At 59.8% G+C, this 18,253-nt stretch overlaps 1 protein-coding gene across 1 annotated transcript; it reads left to right on the top strand.

Annotated features, from left to right (window-relative positions):
* Nucleotides 1–14,385: 14,385 nt before the first annotated feature.
* LOC131848740 (uncharacterized) lies at nt 14,386–15,558 on the top strand. The gene is made up of 2 exons (XM_059198675.1): nt 14,386–15,228; nt 15,370–15,558. Exons 1-2 carry the CDS (start codon nt 14,386–14,388, stop codon nt 15,556–15,558), a joined length of 1,032 nt encoding a protein of 343 aa, XP_059054658.1.
* The last annotated feature ends 2,695 nt before the right edge of the window (nt 15,559–18,253 follow it).

The following is an 18,253-nucleotide window of genomic DNA, read 5'->3' as shown; positions in this document are numbered from 1 at the left end:
AACTGAGGCCAGAGGAGGGGGGTTGAAAGAGGAGAGGCGAGAGTGGTGGTAGTGAGGAGCGTGGAGCTGGATAGGAGAAGCAGGAGTGAGTGCGACGAGGCGGAGTACTACTTGGAGCGCTCCGACTCGTCGCTCTCATTCTACTCGGAGGATGACGCTGTAGGAGGAAGCGGGCCCAGCACATCTCGGGCCTCGCTGCGCAAAAGGAGGATGATAGAGGTTGACGCAGACCCGGATTTGGAGTTTGATGAGGAGGTCGAAGTTGTCGAAGTCGTTGCGACTCCAACTTCAAAAAAAGGAAAGACGCCCATTAAGGGCAAATACACGGACTCGACACAGGCAAAGGCCCAATTGGCCGCCGCCATGGAATGTGACATGCAGAGGGAGGCAGCAGTCGCAGCAGCGAATGCTCCGAAACCGTCGGCGCGCCCTACCACCCGCAGGCCCTCGACCGAGGACTCGAAGCGCGCCGATGTGTTGGGATCGGATATTCGGGAGTGTGCCCTGAGAGTCCTCGAAGCCGTGAGGAAATCCGGCCACTTGAAGGGCACAGTGGTCAAAGAGATAAAGGACGCCGTCGCTACCATCCGCGCGGCGTCTGAATCACTTGTAGACAGGACCGCATCATCAGAGTGTGCAGCGTTGCGCCGGGAAAACTCCCGTTTGGCCAACGAACTGGTGGACATGCGGGAAATGTTGACGGGAATGAGGCAGGAAACCGCCAAATATTACTTGGAGCTGAAGACCCTCAAGAACACCATGGGGGCTTCCGCCAAGGGCATGGACGAGCTCGCAATGCTCAAGGCGGAAAGGGCGGAATGGGAGAAGGAAATGGCTGCTACACGAAGTTCCTTCCAAGATCTCCTGAAGAGAAGCACGGAGGATCGGCTTGCGCTTGCGACAGCGCAAAGGGAGTTGGCAGATGCCAAAGCCGCATTGGCGAAATCGTCGGAGTCTGTGGCTATGGAGATGACGTCCGACGCTCAAGCTGTTAGTCCGAGTGAAACACCGACCATCAGCGAGAGCGTCGAGGTGCGAATTGTTAGACAAATCGGGGACATCTTCAATGCCCGGTTTGAGAAAATCGAGGAGCTTGTGGGCAGGCAAAACATCTCGCCGCCCAAACGCGCCACGGCCGCACCCCGAATACCTGGGGCGGCTAAACAGGGAGGTTCTTCGGCGCCTGTAGCCGGCACTAGTGGGGCGGGATTGAGTGCTTCTCAGCCGCTTCCCACTACCAAGGAGCAATGGACGACAGTCGTCCGGCGTGGGAAGCGCGCCAAGGGGGCGAAGGGCAAGGAATCAGCCCCAGCCACCCAGCCGCCCACTGGAGGGGCGAGACCAGCCCAAAAGGAGGCAACACCGAAGGCGACTAATGAGGCCGCCAAGAAAAGGAACGCGAGAAGGAGGCAGTTCCGACCTCCGCGATCCTCGGCGATAGTGCTGACGCTACAGCCGGGGCCGCGGAGGCAGGATCAAGTTACAGCTCGGTGCTCCGAGAGGCCCAACAAAACATCCGGTTGGATGCCCTCGGAATCACCGAGCTGGGCTTTAGACTGGCGGTAACAGGGTCCCGCATACTTGAAGTGCCGGGACCAGTGGAGGAAAGCGGCGGAAAGGCAGATGCCCTCGCCGCCAAGCTGTCGGAGATCCTTCCGGCTGATGTAGTTGCCGTCACCAGGCCGGTCAAGTCCGCGGAGTTCCGCGTCTTGGACCTGGACGATGCCACAACAGTAGCAGACGTGGTGGCAGCCGTAGCGCGTGAGGGAGACTGCGCCGAGGCCTCCGTAAAAACGGGGGAGATCCGGCGCTCTCCCTCGGGGAGTGGCTCTGTCTGGGTCCGAGCCCCGATAGGGGCAGTGAAGCGGCTGGTGGATGCTGGCAAACTCAGGGTGGGGTGGACGATGGCACGGGTGCGGTCCTTGGATCCCCGGCCGTTGCGGTGCTACCGCTGTCTGCTCACGGGTCACGTGGGCCAGCGGTGCACCGCCAAGGAGAACCGCGGCGGAGCTTGCTTCCGTTGCGGACAAGACGGCCATAAGGCCGCAACGTGCACCGCCCCTTCGCCGCATTGCCCGTATTGTGCGGCGGCGAAGAGGAAGGCGGACCACAAAATTGGGAGCACCAAAGGGTGCCGTCCGCCTAAACAGGCGGCGAGAGTGGAGGCGATGGAGGCCGAGACCCGATCGTCACCTCCCACCACGGGCCTCGCGGCAGCCGATGCGGGGGCGTCGGCTGTCACTTAAGGCGGTGTGAGGCCAGGAGTAGGCGCGCGTGGTGTCCGCGCGCGCCACTCAGGAGATGGGCTGAAGAGCCCGCGCTGCCGGGGTTTACGGTTGAATGTCTCGATCCCGTAACCCCGGCACCATAGCGCTCGGAGGACACCAAGGGGTTTTAGCCGGTAGGAGTCCGGCAGTACCCCCACGCTTCCCCCGGGGCGTGCGGGTCTCCATGATGGATTTCCCCTTGTAAAAAAAAAAAAAAAAAAAAGGTTTGGTTAGGGGGGCGTGTGTCGGGCAACCTCCAAGTATGGGCCATCCATTGGGAGGCTTCCCCATCCTCGTGGATACGTCCGCGGGGAACGGTGGCCGAGCAATGGTTTGGTTCTGGTACGCCCTGGGCGGGATAGTAGACGTTCCTTCGGGATACTGCTACTATGTCGGCCGATAGTCCGGCGAGTAGGAGTAGGCAAATCTTTCTCTTCTACTTTGTCTGTCTTCGTCTTTTCTTTTCTTTGTCTTTTTCTTTTCTCTCTTTCTGTTTTCTTTTCGTTTTTCATCTTTGCCTATTGGCAAGTCAGGTCCGGTGGGTGCTTAACTGCGCAGCCGGACAGCACTTCGGTGCAACTGACTTCAAACCGTAAACTTGCACTGGGTGTCGGTGATCACGTCTATCGGCCCAGTGTGGGAGCGGGGGCTCTTGGCTTAATTGCCCGGGGCCGCGAGGAGTCAACCTCTATAAAAAACCTCTTGTCTAAGCTCGGTGCCTGGCGAGGGACAGGTCGTCCCGCGGAGCACGCTGCTGGAATTTATTTCAGTTAGCGTGTTCCCCGGGGCGGCCGGGTCGGAGGAGTAACTCCGGCCGCAAGGGCACCAACCTTTGGGCACCAGCCGCACCCAAAGCGTATTAGGCCGCAGTCGGTAGCAGGGGGCAACGCCGGCTGTGCAACCTTTCCCCCACACTCGTGGGAACAAAAATGGATTGCAGCAAAAAAACCTTTGACGTAAGGTCCGAGAAGGACGGTGCGAAGATGGAGTCCGAGAAGGACGGAGAGAGGGAGGTGTCCGTGAAGGACGTAGAGGAGTTGGCAAGGAGAGGAGAATTGAATGCGGAAGATGCGGCGGCGTTCAGCGAGTTCGCTCGCGAGCTGGAATTGGCGGAACGGGAGCTGGCGTTGGGGTCGGATTACCTCTCCAGCTCCTGTATGTCGTTGGATGATGACGGGAGGTCCTCAGTTGAGGGTCCCCGCAGGTCATCGAGAAGAAAAAGGCGTCGTACCGACGCCGAGTCAGAGTCGGACTGGAGTGGGCGCTCGACCCCGGTCCCTAAAAAGGACGACCAGAGCCCTATAACAGGCGAAGATGCCCGGAAGAAGTTCGGGTACCGCTTCCACGGAGAGGGCAAGTTTTCGGAGCCGGTAGCGATGCCACCGAAAAAGAAGGCTGCCCCACCGGCGGCAATATCAACAGCTGTGACGGAGACTACCTCGGACTTAAAAGAAGCCAGAGTCTGCCTAACGCGGATTACGGCCACCGAACGTGACGATGAAGCAACTCATGTGGAAGAATCGGCACATGATTATGGCATTAGAGAGGCCCGCTTGGCCCTAAAAGAGGCCCAAAAGACACTTGATGTGGTGGAGCCGGCTAAGCGAACAAAAAAGGCCCCGGCACGTACAGCTTCTCGCAGACCCTCATTTAATGAGGAGACACGGGCTGCGGACGAGCTCGGAGGGCAAATTGAGAGGGAGGCCAGTCGGGTGCTGGATGCGATTCGCAAGTCGGCAAACCTAAAAGGGACGGTCGTAAAAGACGTCAAAGACTCCATTGCCTCCATCTGTAGAGCGGCGGAGGTTCTTAAGACGCGATCGGACACGGTCGAGTGCGCACGACTACGTGCAGCGAACTCCCGTCTCGAGAAAGAGGTGGCGGAAGGAAAGGCGAAGATCGCCAGCTTTAGGCAGGAATTCGCGCGCCTTGACGCCGAAATGGCAGCCCTCCGCAAAGAGGTGGCCCGTTCGCGAGCTACGACCGGGCGACAAGAACCGGCATTGACAGAGGCATCCGTTGGATCTCCACGGGTGTTCCACAGCATGGAGGAGAGGCTGGTGAGGCGTATGGGCGAGATGATCGATGGCCGATTGGCGAGCATCGAAAATCGCCTCCTCCCAGCTCCCCATGTCTCGACAGAAGAACGTCCACCCGCTACTGAGGACGGAAGCCGGGACTTAGTCCCCCAGGCTAAAGCGGGTGGCTCACGGACAGACGATCAGGGGTCACAACCCCAGACCAAGGGCGGTAAAAAGAAGCCCAAGAAGATTGCCAAAACGGCCTCCCAACCGGCGGAGAGAAGTTCGCCCTCGGCAACACAGCCAACCCCGCCAACAGAAGCCACCTGGGCCACTGTTGTCAAGGGAAAGCGGGGTAAATTGGTGAACGTCACCGAAGGACAGGCGGCAGCAACAACGAGCCGCCAGGGAGTTAAGCCGAGCTCGTCGAAACCGACCAAGCCCAGCATACCGACCCCCTCAAAGTTAAAACCGCCCCGCTCTGCGGCGGTGGTAATAACCATTGACCCGGCCGCTGAGAGAGAAGGCGTTACATACGCAAATATCTTGCTGGAGGCAAAAACTAGAGTGGACCTCCGCCCTCTAGGTATAGAGGCTCTTAGACTTCGCCAGGCTATCACCGGCGGTAGGATCCTGGAGATTCCTGGAGCCGACAGCGGCGGAAAAGCCGACGCCTTGGCATCGAAGCTCCGAGAATTCATCCCGGAGAATATGGCAAAGGTGGCAAGGCCCGTCAAAACCGCAGAAATGCGTGTGATGGGCCTCGACGACTCTGCGACTACAGATGAGGTTGCAGCGGCAGTCGCACAAGCTGGAGATTGCCAGGCGGACGCAATACGGGTTGGTGAGATCCGCCGCAACTCCTCCGGGATGGGGACCTGTTGGGTTCGCGGCCCACTGCTGGCTATCAAGAAGGCGACCACCGCGAAACATATTCGCATCGGGTGGGTGTCGGCACGTACGGAACTGCTGCGGCAAAGGCCGCTGCGATGCTTCCGGTGCCTGGAAGAAGGACATGTGAGCACTCAGTGCTCACAAACCCAGGATCGTAGTGGCCTTTGCTACCGTTGTGGGGAAGCAGGCCATCGTGCAGCAACATGCACAGCCGATCCGCGGTGCGTCATCTGCGCCGCGCTAGGTCGCCCGGCGAACCATTGGGTGGGTGCTAAATCTTGCACCCCACCCAAAAACAAAAAGGGGAAACGGCCAGCCACTCAGGCCCCAGGCCGAAGGAGCGTTCAGGAGGAGGGGATGGAGACGGGCCACGAGCCCAGTCCCCCTCCTGGCGATCAGAGAGGTAGGGGCGGTAACTAGCCGCTCCTCGATCGCTACCGGGCCGGGGTGACGACCGCGGGGGGGGTCCCACCCCACCACACTAGGCCCGAAGAAGTCGCGCGCATGTCCCCGCGCGCCTTCCCCAGGGAAGAGGAGGGGAAGTAGTGGGTTCCGCTATGGAACCCGCAGAGATGGGGCCCGCTGCTAGAGTGGGCCACCGCCGCCGGAGTTGCGGTAGAATGTCATCGATCCCGCGACTCCGGCTTAGGCGTTGGGTGAGGGACATCTTGGAGTTTTTAGTGAGTAGGAGTCTCACAGTACCCGCGGGCTTCCCCCGGGGCCGGCGGGTCTCCATGAGGGATTTTCTCCAAGTCAAAAAAAAAAAAAAAAAAAAAAAAAAAAAAAAAAAAAAAAAAAAAAAAAAAAAAAAAAAAAAAAAAAAAAAAAAAAAAAAGGTTAGGTCAAGCGGCTCTGACCAAAGATCGGAGGAAGGAGTTCCTCAGGGTCCCAGGAAGCGACTCTGAAGGGGATGATGAGGCAGCAGAGCCCCGTACTGTCCGATCTGGGGTAAAGGCCCCCAGGAACCCCACCGACCCGGCAGAAGTACACCTCCATAAAGTGCGGGAGGCAATGGTCGAGAAGACCATGGAGGTTCTAGGGGTGGTGAAGAAGTCGGGGAACTTGAAGGGGACCTGCCAGAAGCAAATCAAGAGTGCACTGGCAAGGCTGAATTCCCTGGCTGAGTCCCTGGATGCGGACCTCATCCCGAGGTCAGTGACGCCTCTTCTGAAGAGGAACTCCGACATTGAGTCGGAACTCCACAAGCTCCGGAAGGAGAATGAGGAGCTCAGGGCCAGGGTGGCCGCTGCTCCCCCTCCGGAGAACTTGAGGCCGACCCCGGTGGACAACCACGGGGCATATCCCAGGAGAGGGAATGACTGGGACACGTTTAGGTCCCAGATCATGGAGGATGTAGGCCGCATGATGGAGCGGCAAACCGCCGAACTCATGCGGCAGGAGAGGAGCATGGTTGCCCCGCAACCGGTGTCGGTGGACATGGATGACCAAGTCCCCGACTATGTGTACCGGCCCCCACTACAAAATGGGGACAAGATAGAGGCCTACCGCCAGCAGGGCAATATCAGGCCAGGGGTAGGCCCCCAACCCAGTGGGAGTAAGGCGCCGCAATCGGCGTCACGCAAGAAGGCGGGGAAAGCAGGCCAGTCACAGCCTACCTCCTCCAAAAAGACGGAGGCTACGACTGCTTCTCAGCAGTCCACGGCGGCGGTGGAATCATGGGCCACCGTCGTTAGGAAGAACGGACGCACCACCAGCGTCCCGGAGCCGAAGGCTGGCCCCTCCGGGACCCAGGGTAAAGGGAAGACAGGGTCACAAAGTCAGACCCAGTCCTCCCAAAAGAAGGGGAAAGGGGCTCCGTCCCCCTCTAAGCTGAAGGCGCCCCGCTCTGCAGCGGTTATCCTCGCCCTCCCGCAAGAAGCGGAAAAAGCTGGAGCCACTTATGCTGGCATACTTAGAGAGGCCAAGGCGAAAATAGACCTGGCTTCTCTAGGTATAGAGGAGCTCCGCTTCAAGTCGGCGGCAACGGGGGCGAGGATCCTTGAGATCCCGGGCTCCCAGAGCGGGGGAAAGGCCGACGCGTTGGCCCAAAAGCTGAGGGAGGTCCTCGGGGAAAACCCCGTACAGGTCTCCAGGCCCACCAAAACCGCAGAGATGCGGATAATGGGCCTGGATGACTCGGTCACCCCCGAGGACATCACGCACGCAGTCGCCAGGGACGGCGAGTGTGCGCCCGAGGAGGTTAAGGCTGGGGAAATCCGCCTAAACCCCTCGGGACTGGGCACTTGTTGGGTGCGGGCGCCGATCTTAGTGGTCAAGAAGATCACTACGGCAGCCCGCATCAAGGTGGGTTGGGTGTCGGCCCCGGTCGAGCTCCTGAGGCAGAGGCCGCTGAGGTGCTTTAAGTGCCTTCAGACGGGCCACGTAAGGATGCGGTGCCCGCACGAGGGGGACCGCAGTGGCCTCTGCTTCAGATGCAGCAAACCGGGCCACAAAGCCGCCGGCTGCACAGCAGCCCCGAGTTGCGTCATCTGCCGGGAGGCAGGCAAGCCGGCGGATCATTGGATGGGGAGTAAAAACTGCTCCCCAAACAGGCAAAGTAAAGCCAAGAGGGGGCCGGCACCCGCACCACCTGCGACCGCCGCCGTCCCGACTAATAATAGTTGGGCTGAGCTGGAGGAGGAAATGGACATATAATTATGGCCATTCACCTCCTCCAGGCAAATATCAACCACACCGCCGCGGCGCAGGACCTCCTACTGCAAACCGCGGCGGAGTGGCAGGCAGATGTGGTGGTAGTCGCCGAACCTTACAGAGTTCCGACCTCTGACAATTGGTTCGGCGACTACGACGGCCTCGTGGCCGTCCACCGTACAGGGGGGAGTTCTGTCTCCCCACCCTGTTCGCCCCTCTTCAGGGGCCCAGGGTACGTAGGTGTGAGTTGGGGGGAAATCGCCGTCGTCGGAGTGTACTTCTCTCCCAATAGGACTCTCGCCGAGTTCGAGGAATACTTGGACGGGCTGGGAATTGCAATGAGTGTGCACCCAGCCCGTTCCGTGCTCGTCATGGGGGACCTCAATGCCAAGTCTACGGCTTGGGGCTCCCCCATCACGACGATACGAGGCGAGGTCCTAGAGGACTGGGCGGTGGCGTCCGGCCTTTCAATCCTAAACGTGGGGTCGGTCGCCACTTGTGTGCGATGGCAGGGGGAGTCTATAGTGGACATCTCCCTTGCCAGTCCAGCCATCGCGCACAGGGTGCGGGGCTGGCAGGTGATGGACGAGGTGGAGAGCCTGTCGGACCATCGCTACATAAGGTTCGACATTCTCCCCTCGTCCGGAGCTCCGCACCCGGACCGCTCAGAGAGTGACACTTCGGCGTTCCCCAAATGGGCATCGAGACGTCTTAAAAAAGACGTACTGGTGGAAGCTTCCATAGTCCAGGCCTGGTTTCAAATACCATCCAGGCCTGTGGAGGTTGAGGAGGAGGCCAATTGGCTCGGGGGTGCCATGACCCGCATCTGTGATGCGGCCATGCCCCGGCCCGCCCCCCCCCTCCTAGGCGTCAGGTGTACTGGTGGTCTGAAGAGATAGCGGCCTTGCGAGTGGAGAGCATGGCCGCTAGACGCCAGTACACCAGGCACCGCCGACTCAGGCGGGGCCGTGACGCCGCTATGGAAGCAGAGCTGCGGGCGCACTACAGTGAGAAGAAGAAAGCGCTGCAGCTCGCCATCAGCAGGGCCAAAGAAAGAGCCAGGGAGGAACTCCTGGAGACTCTTAAAAGAGATCCATGGGGGCGCCCATATAGGAGTGCAAGGGGCAAACTTCGCCCTTGGGCGCCTCCCGTGGCAGAGAGTCTCCAGCCCCAACAATTGGAGGGGGTGTTGACAGCTCTGTTCCCAGAGCAGTCAGAGTTCACACCCCCTCCTATGGTGCCGCGCAGCCGTCAAATGGAAGAAGACGGCGCCGGCACCCAAGGGGAAGTTGGGGTTCCGTCGATAACGACGGAAGAGTTCTCCGCGGCCGTGGACAAGCTCCGGGGCAAGAAAACTGCCCCGGGGCCTGATGGTGTTCCCGGCCGGGCTCTGTATCTGGCCCTAGGTGCCCTTGGGGACCGACTCCTTAGCCTCTTCAATGAGTGCATGGAGTCGGGGCGATTTCCCAAGAAGTGGAAGACGGGCAGAGTAGTCCTGCTCCGCAAGGAGGGGCGCCCTGCGGATTCCGTATCTCCCTCGGCGTTCCGCCCGATTGTCCTTCTTGACGAGGTCGGCAAACTATTCGAGAGGATAATAGTACGCCGCCTCGTCAAGCACTTGGTTCAGGTAGGCCCTGATCTATCCCCGAACCAATTCGGGTTCCGAGGGGGCCGATCCACGATCGATGCGATCTCACAGGTTCGTGCCCTCTCGGATGAGGTGGTCTCCCAACGGGGGGTGTTGTTGGCGGTGTCTCTCGACATCAAAAACGCCTTCAACACCCTCCCCTTCGACTGTGTTAGGGAGGCACTCAAATATCATCAAGTGCCTCCCTACCTTCGGGAGGTGATCGGGGCCTACTTCCAGGACAGGAAAATTGTGTGTATCGGGCGGAACGGCACCGTGATTGAGAGGGAGATGCAGCGCGGTGTTCCACAGGGATCGGTTCTGGGTCCGGTCCTGTGGAACATCGGGTATGACTGGAATCTGCGGGGCGCCTTGCTCGACGGGACCAGCGTAGTCTGCTATGCGGACGACACGCTGGTAACGTCCCGCGGGCGGGACTACAGGGAGGCTGCCCGTCTTGCTACCGCCAGTGTGGCACTTGTCGTCGGCAGAATCAGGAGGTTAGGGCTCCAGGTGGCGCTCGAGAAGTCGGAGGTCCTTTGTTTCCATGGGCCCCGACGTGCGCCGCCACCAGGAGCCCATATCGTGGTCAGCGGTCATAGGCTCGAGGTCAAGCCACATATTAGGTACTTAGGGCTTGACCTCGATAGTCGCTGGGGTTTCCGGTTCCACTTCAAGAACCTGGCTCCCCGTCTTATGGCGGCGGCTGGCGCTTTAAGCTGGCTGCTGCCTAACATCGGGGGCCGGGGGACAATTGTCGCCGCCTCTACATGGGTGTGGTACAATCGATGGCCCTATACGGGGCCCCTATATGGTATGGGGCCCTGTCCAGGGGGAATATGGCCTTGCTCCTGCGTCCGCAGCGAGCAATGGCCATAAGGGTCATCAGAGGGTACCGCACCGTCTCGAGAGAGGCGGCGTGTCTGCTAGCGGGCTCCCCACCTTGGGACCTCGTAGCGGAATCCCGCGCGTCATTGTACCAATGGCGTGCGGACGAGAGGGCCCAAGGAAGGGAGCCCTCCGGAGTGGAACTCGGGGAACGGAGATCCCACCTCCGACGTGTCCTCAGGGAGAAATGGGAAGAAAGGCTGGCCAACCCTACGGCCGGCCTGAGGACCGTCGAGGCTGTCCGACCAGATCTCAAAGAATGGATGGGCAGGCGACGATGGCCGCTGACCTATCGACTTACGCAGGTGCTGTCCGGACATGGGTGTTTCGGGCGGTACCTGTGTAATGTCGCACGGAGGGAGCCGACGACAATGTGTCACCAGTGCGGATGCGACCAAGACACGGCGCAGCATGTTCTGGAGGAGTGCCCTGCATTCGCAGAGGAGCGCCGCGTCTTGGTCGCGGAAGTGGGGGCCGACCTCTCGCTGCCGAATATAGTTCGGGCAATGGTTAGGAGCGAGGGGTCGTGGCTGGCAGTACTCACCTTCTGCGAAGAAGTTATTTCGCAGAAGGAGGCGGCGGAGAGGGACCGGGAGTATGATCCTTCCGCCCCAATGATCCGCCGCCGGAGGACCAGGCGTAGACGTCGGGACGAGCCCAACTCCGTCCCGAGTCTACCCCCCACGGGGGCCGGGGTGCATGCCTTGAGGGAGGCATCACCCCACAACCAGGCCCCTGGAGGCGTGCGCGTGTACCCACGCGCCTCCACGAGAAGGTAGGGTGCAAGGCATAGCACCCTAACCAGAGAGAGGGGGCCTGTCCTACAACATCTACAGGACAGGCCAAGCCGCCGAAGTCTGGGTAGAGTGCCAAGTGCGAACCCCGGACTTCGGCCCACGGCACCTCGAGGTATACCGTGTGGTTTTTTAGTGGGTACAAGCCCCACACACCACCTCGCCATCCCTCCGGCGGGGTGACGGTCTTTTGAAGATTTTTCCACACGATAAAAAAAAAAAAAAAAAAAAAAAAAAAAAAAAAAAAAAAAAAAAAAAAAAAGGTTAGGTTAGGTTAGGTTGGGGCGTGTGGTCGGGCAACCTCCTAGTATGGGCCTGCCATTGGGAGGCTTCCCCATCCTCGTGGATACGTCCGCGGGGAACGGTGGCCGAGCAATGGTTTGGTTCTGGTACGCCCCGGGCGGGATAGTAGACGTTCCTTCGGGATACTGCTACTATGTCGGCCAGTAGCCCGGCGAGTAGGGGGTGGGCGCTGTTTAACGGCGCCCGTCCAATTATGGTGGCGTGCCACCTAGGCCGATTTCGGCGAGAGGGCGACGCGAGCGGCTAGGACAATGGGTCCTGACCCCAACCGGGACCCGTCCAGGCCGTGAGCGAAGCATTCGGGTCGGGTCCGGTGGTGCCTTGCGCATAGCCGGACTGACTCACACCGCAAACTTGCACTGGGTGTTGATGACAGGAGGTCGTCCACTTAGTGTGAGAGCGGGGGTCCTGGGTTCGCCCGGGGCTGCGAGGAGCCAACCTCTATAAAAAACCGCTCGCGGTCGGGTCAGAGTTATGAGGAGGACGGAGTTGTGTGGAGAGTGCCCGTAGACGACGAAGTTGTCTCTGCCGAAGACTGCGAGTGTATCTTCATACCGTAAACTTGCACTGGGTGTGATGACAGTGGTCGTCCGCCCAGTGTGAGAACGGGGGCCCTGGGTTCGCCCGGGGCTGCGAGGAGACAACCTCTATAAAAAACCTCTGGCGGTCGGCGCGGCTGTCGACGAGGAGGACGTCGTCCGGGCGAGGAGCGCCCGCAGACGACGGAGTCGACGCGGCGTGAGAAGACAGCGGGAGGATCGTTGCTAGGCGTCGTCGGACGCTGGGCAACACTCGAGGAGGCAACACTACCGGCGCCTACGGTTTAACCGTGTGGCGCGGTAGTGCTTACGGAGGATACGGTCCCGGAGGCGCATCGCGAATCTGGGTAAGTATTCACGAGTAGGCAGCTCCCGATTTTAACATGTTAAGATCGGGAGTCCTATCTGCGGAGGACATCCCCGGGCTGCGCCTTGGTGCGGCTTGGTGGGCAGACTGCTGACGGCGCAGGGAGTACGTCGCCGAAGGTAAGTATGCGTGTGTCGCCCCGACCCGTCGGGGCACCGGGCGGAGCGGTGCCTTCAGGACCGCTTCCGTCCGACGGGAAGGCTATACGCGGTCGCGGCTGCGATGCGCTTCTAGCGCAACGCAGCGGCGATCGCGGCCTTTGCGTGGGGGGCGGAAGGTGTATTTTTCACCCGAAGCCCCAACTTGGACACTCGGAGCGGAGGATGTAGGGGCATCCGAAGTTCCCAGGAGGCGAGTGATCCGTGGAGTGTGGGCGTGGAGTGGTCCCCGCGCCCAACTTCGGCGGCTCCTTCACTGGAGACCCGCGGCCGGAGTGCGGTCGAATGCAAATGCGAACCCGCACGAAGGCGTCTTTCGTGGTTCATGGAGGAACACCGAGGGGTTTTGGTGGGTCGGATTCGTCCAGTCCCACAGTATTCGTCCGCTCCCCTTCATAAAGGCGGACGTTTCGGTATTGAAACCTTTCCCCTCGTTAAAAAAAAAAAAAAAAAAGGTTACTGGGCGCGCGCGGCCGGCGCCCCCGTCAGCGGGGGTTACGGCCGCGCGCGCGCTGCCGCGGGGTATGGGGCGTGCGTGTGTGAATGCCTGTGTGCGTGTTGTGTGTGTGTGGGCCCTGAATTGGGGCAACGGGCGCAGTGACGCTCGCGCCGCTGCGCTCGTCCGGAGAGAGCCCCCGGGTTGCGCTTCACGCGGCCCGGCGGACATTGCCGACCACGTCAGCCGTTTGACGTCATTGTCGGCCTTGTGTGCGTGTTGGCCCCGACCTGTCGGGGCACCGGGCGGGGCGGTGCCTTCAGCGCCGCCCAGCCTAGCGTGGCGATACGTGGTCTCGCCTGGGGTGCTTAGTGCGACGCAGGCGCGGCCGCGGCCTACTGGTGGGGGGCCGAAGGCGGTGGTTTACGCCCTAGGCCCCAACACTCTTTTCTGGACCCTCAGAGCGGCGGATGTGGGGGCATCCAAAGCTCATTGGCGAGGAGTGGTCCGTGGAGGGTGGGTACGGAGTGGTCCCCGTAACCCACACTCGGAGGCGGCTCTGTCATGGAGAACGCGGCCGGCGTGCGGACGAATATTATGCTCCCGTGCGTCCGGCGGATTTTCGTGGTGCGAAGGAACACCGGGGGGTTTTGGTGGGTCAAGTCCCACAGTATCCGTCCGTACCCTCTCATAAAGACGGACGGTTCTGTTTTGAACATTTCCCCTCGAAAAAAAAAAAAAAAAAAAAAGGTTAGGTTAGGTTAGGTTAGGTTGATGGGCCTTGATGGGCCTAAGGCGTATCCCTCCGCCCCCCTCTATCCCCCACTGGAGGTGTGCGCGTGTACCCACACGCCTCCACAATGGAGTAGGGCGAAATAGGTCGCCCTAACCACAAAACGAGATGGGGCCTGCCCTACAACATCTACAGGGCGGGCCGTCGCCGTCGGAGCTGGGGTAGAATGCACTCGCGATCCCCTGGCTCCGGCATAGGCGCTCGTAGGTACACCGTGTGGTTTTTTAGTGGGTACAAGACCCACACACCACCTCGCCATCCCTCCGGCGGGGTGACGGTCTTTTGAAGATTTTCCACACGTGAAAAAAAAAAAAAAAAAAAAGGTTGATGGTCGCCCTAACCACAAAACGAGATGGGGCCTACATCCCCTGGCCTGGAGTCGCGTTTGAGCTGCCGTGGCGTGCGGACGTGTGTACGGTTGCTCTGTCGCGTGTCGCGTGTCGCGGTCCTCTGTGGCGCCGGTCGGGTCCCCGCGACCCGCCGCTGCCTCGGTGCTGTTACTAGGCAGTCTATTTCATACATATTGTGAAATAAAACATGTTCTGACATGTTTTTGACGTAAGTAGGTCAGTACGCTTACTGTATAGTGACGTTAGGGATAGGACCCGTGATTTTGTGTTTTTGTGTTTTACTGTGTGTGATCACGATGTTTAAAAAAACATCGGTTAAGGGATCGAAGCGAATGAGGGTGAACCCTCACGGTGCATCATCCGCCGACGAGTCCGGTAGCTCGGCCGCAGAAGGGAAGCGGAAGGTGGTGATGACTGAAGAAGGCCTTCAGCAATGTACTGAGTTTTCTGACTCCGTTGCTGACTTGTTGAAGGTATTCAGCCGTTCACTTCTTAGGAAGGTAACGGCAGAAGTCCATACCAGCTTACAGCCGGTAATGGAAATGCCAGCGACGGTGAAAACCGTGCTGGAGAAGGTGAGGATGAGCTCCACAGCCCGGGAAGAGGTCGTGAAAGCCACTATGGAAGCTGCCGATGGTGTCGCAGAGCTCTTCTGCAATATACAGACGTTGTTCGAATCGGACTTAGAATCTGAGGAAGTGACAATAAAAGGTGAGGAAGTAGCTAGTGAGTACGCTGTGCTAGAGGCGAGAAGGTACGCCTCGCGCAAGCGTATTACACAGCTCAAGGAAGTGTGTGATAAGTTGTCGACGGACTGTGCGTCTCTCACTACTGAGAGGGACGAGTTGCAAAAAACAGTGGACAAGAAGTGTGACGAGTTGAGGAGTCTGAGGGCGGAACTGGAGGCGCGTTATAGTGCGCCTCCTGACCCCCCCGCGGACGACCCGCCGCGCGCTCTCGACACTGCTGCGATGTCGCGCTTAGAAGCCGTCCTAGATTCCCGTTTCGGGGAACTGGACCGGCGACTGAGCGCTATTGAAGGTGGCATAACCGCGCGGCCGCGCGCCGCCGCGGCCCCGCTGCAGACGACGGCACCGCGACGCGGCGCACCGCCCGCTCCGCCGCGCCCCCCGCCCGCCGCCCGCGGAGACGCGGCGGCGGCGGCGGCGGCGGCGAATAAGGACGAGACAGCTCCCGTTCGACGGGATGTAGGTAGGCAGGCACGTGCGCCGAACAGACTACGCGTGCCTCGGTCCTCGGTTGTAGTGATCGATATACAGCCGGAGGCCGAGGCCAGAGGCGTAACTTACGCCTCAGTGCTTAAAGATGTGAAGGACAGGGTAGACATTTCCGACCTAGGCATAGATGCAGTGAAGTTGAGGGTTACGGCTACCGGTGCGCGGCTGTTACAGCTCCCGGCAGCCACTAGTGACGATAAGGCGGGCTCCCTAGTGGAGAGAGTGAGATGAGTGGTGACTGGTGAGGACGTTAGGGTCAGTCGACCGGACAAGGTGGTGGACTTGCGCATCTGGAACCTGGATGACTCGGTTTCGGTGCCTGATGTGGTGGACGCGGTTGTCCGTGCCGGAGGGTGCACTGCGGCGTCTGTCCGTGTTGGGGACATTCATCGTGGCCCCTCCGGAAGCGGCAACGCCTTTGTTCGCTGTCCTGTGGCGGCGGCGAAAAGGCTGAGTGAGGCAGGTCGGCTTATGGTCGGCTGGATGGCGGTTCGGGTGGAGCTGCTAAAGACGAGGCCTATGAGGTGCTATTGTTGCCTGCTCCCTGGTCATACCGGGCGCAGGTGCAATAGGAGGATACGGTACAGTGGTAGGTGTTTCCGCTGCGGACAGGAAGGGCACAGTGCTCCTTCATGTTCCGCGGCGGCTCGCTGCCTCCACTGTGCAGTGGCTGGCCAAGAGGCCAACCATGAGGTGGGCGGGACGCGATGTCGCGCTAGCGAGGACCGTGCTACGGTGCGTTCCGGAGAGGGGCCGGAGGCGATGGACACACAGTGCCCGTCTGTCCGTCCGGCGTAGGTCTTCCCTCCCTTCACCCTCTCTCTTGCCTTGCGTCCGCTTTCGGACGGTCGGCGGAGCGGGGCGGGTCGGGCACGCGTGGCCGGCGCCCCCGTTATTCGGGTGTCCCGGGCTCGCGCGGTCGGCCTGGAGGGGAAGGATTTTGTGTGAATGCATGCGTGTGTGTGGCCCCCCTTTATCGGGGCAGCGGGCGCAGTAACGTTTAACGCTGCTGTGCCCGCCCAGAGGATACAATCCAGGGGAACGCCTCGCGACCCGGGGTATGTACGTTTGTGTGGGGCCGCCGATGATAACACAACTAACATCGGCGGTCAGACCGCCGACGGCTGAATATGGTCGCTGTTGGCGTGTCAGTGTGTGTGTGGCCCTGCCCGTGTCGGGGCACCGGGCGAGACGGTGCCGTCGCTCCGTCGGCGCCGCCTGCGCCCGGCGCGGAGGCGATACGCGGTCGCGGCTGCGGTGCGCAGCGCAACGCAGCGGCGATCGCGGTCCTCGAGGAGGGGTGCGGAGGGTGTACTTTCCACCCGAAGCCCCAAGTTGGACACTCGGAGTGGAGGATGTAGGGACATCCGAAGCTCCAAGGAGGCGAGTGATCCGTGGAGTGTGGGCGTGGAGTGGTCCCCGCGCCCACCTTCGGCGGCTCCTTCAGTGGAGACCCGCGGCCGGAGTGCGGTCGAATGCTAATGCCAACCCGCACGAAGGCGTCTTTCGTGGTTTGTGGAGGAACACCGAGGGGTTTTGGTGGGTCGGATTCGTCCAGTCCCACAGTATTCGTCCGCTCCCCTTCATAAAGGCGGACGTTTCGGTACTGAAACCTTTCCCCTCGAAAAAAAAAAAAAAAAAAAAAAAAAGGTTGATGGGCCTGAGGCGTGAGTCGGACGACTTCCTCGTATGTTCCAGCCATTGGGAGGTTTCTCCATCCTCGTGGATACGTCCGCGTGGAACGTTGACCGAGTAATGGTTTGGTTCTGGTACGCCCTGGGCGGGATAGTAGTAGTTCCTTCGGGATATTACTACTATGTCGGCCGATAGTCCGGCGAGTAGGTAGGAGTGTAAATAGTGTGTGTACATAGTTAGTTAAGTTATTTATTTGTAAATAGTTAGGTTTAGGTTGTAAATATGTACATAGTTTCTTCTTGGTTTTCGTTTTGTTTTTCTTCGTTTTGTTTGTGTTTTGTTTCCTTTCCTGTCCTAATATCCTTTCTGTCCCCATATTCTTCGTTTTCATTTTTCGCCTTCCGCGGGACCTCACCCGGGTAAAAAAGGAAAACAGATGACATGGCAGAACCGAAAAAACTATTACCCCAGGAAGGTACCAGCAAAGCTGGAGAATCCTTCCCCACCGCACCGGATTCGCCGGGGGTGGGCTGTCCCAAGTATTCTGGGGGGGACAAGTTAGGCCATGAGTGGGAGGATGAGGAGGAGGTAGATGCAGCGAGGAGGGAGTTTGTGGAGAGGCTGCTGGACCAGATGGAGGCGGAAGCAATGGAGGGCTTGGATTCCGACTTCTCGGGATCAAGTCTCTCCTTGGATTCGGAAGCAGGAAGTGACGTTGCCGGCACATCAACACCGTTGCCGCAACGACGATCTCAACGAAAGCGCAGGATCGTTGAAAAATCCAAACCGGAAGACGAAGCACCCGAGATTGTGTTTAAAACACCAGTGCAGAGACCCGCAATATCATCTGCGGCAAGAAGGACGCCCGTCACAAAAGTGGGTGGCAGTAGTGCCGGGCCGACAAAAAAGTCGTCTAGGGAGGAAAGTGACCCCGAACTGGTGCAGGCGAAGGCCGACTTGGCTGCCGCTACCCAGAGAGATAGGGAGTTGGAGGCCGCAGCTGGAGTAAAAGTGGCTACTCCGAAACCGGTGAAGCGCCCTACCACCCGCAGACCCTCAGACGAGGACGCGAAACGCTCCGACGTCTTGGTCTCGGAGATCCAAGAGTGTGCCCTGAAGGTGCTTGATGCCGTGAAGAAGTCCGGCCACCTGAAGGGCACAATCGTTAAGGAGATAAAGGACGCCGTTGCTACCATCCGCGCGGCGTCTGAATCCCTGGTGGGAAGAACCGCATCAACCGAGTGCGCAGCATTACGTCGGGAGAATTCCCGGTTGGCACGCGACATGGAGG

This window comes from Achroia grisella, unplaced genomic scaffold, assembly GCF_030625045.1.
Source record: "Achroia grisella isolate CSIRO2021 unplaced genomic scaffold, CSIRO_AGI_Agris_v1 utg57993, whole genome shotgun sequence".
Lineage (NCBI taxonomy): Eukaryota > Metazoa > Arthropoda > Insecta > Lepidoptera > Pyralidae > Achroia > Achroia grisella.
Note: the sequence above shows the minus strand (reverse complement) of the source record. Positions and strands in the feature narration are given on the sequence as shown.

Bases quoted from the DNA above. Each gene is read 5' to 3' on its own strand.
- LOC131848740 (XM_059198675.1), top strand. From the start codon at position 14,386: ATGTTTAAAAAAACATCGGTTAAGGGATCGAAGCGAATGAGGGTGAAC. The intron at 15,229-15,369 runs GCCCGCGGAGAC...ATCGATATACAG, and splicing joins CGCCGCGCCCCCCGCCCGCC to CCGGAGGCCGAGGCCAGAGG.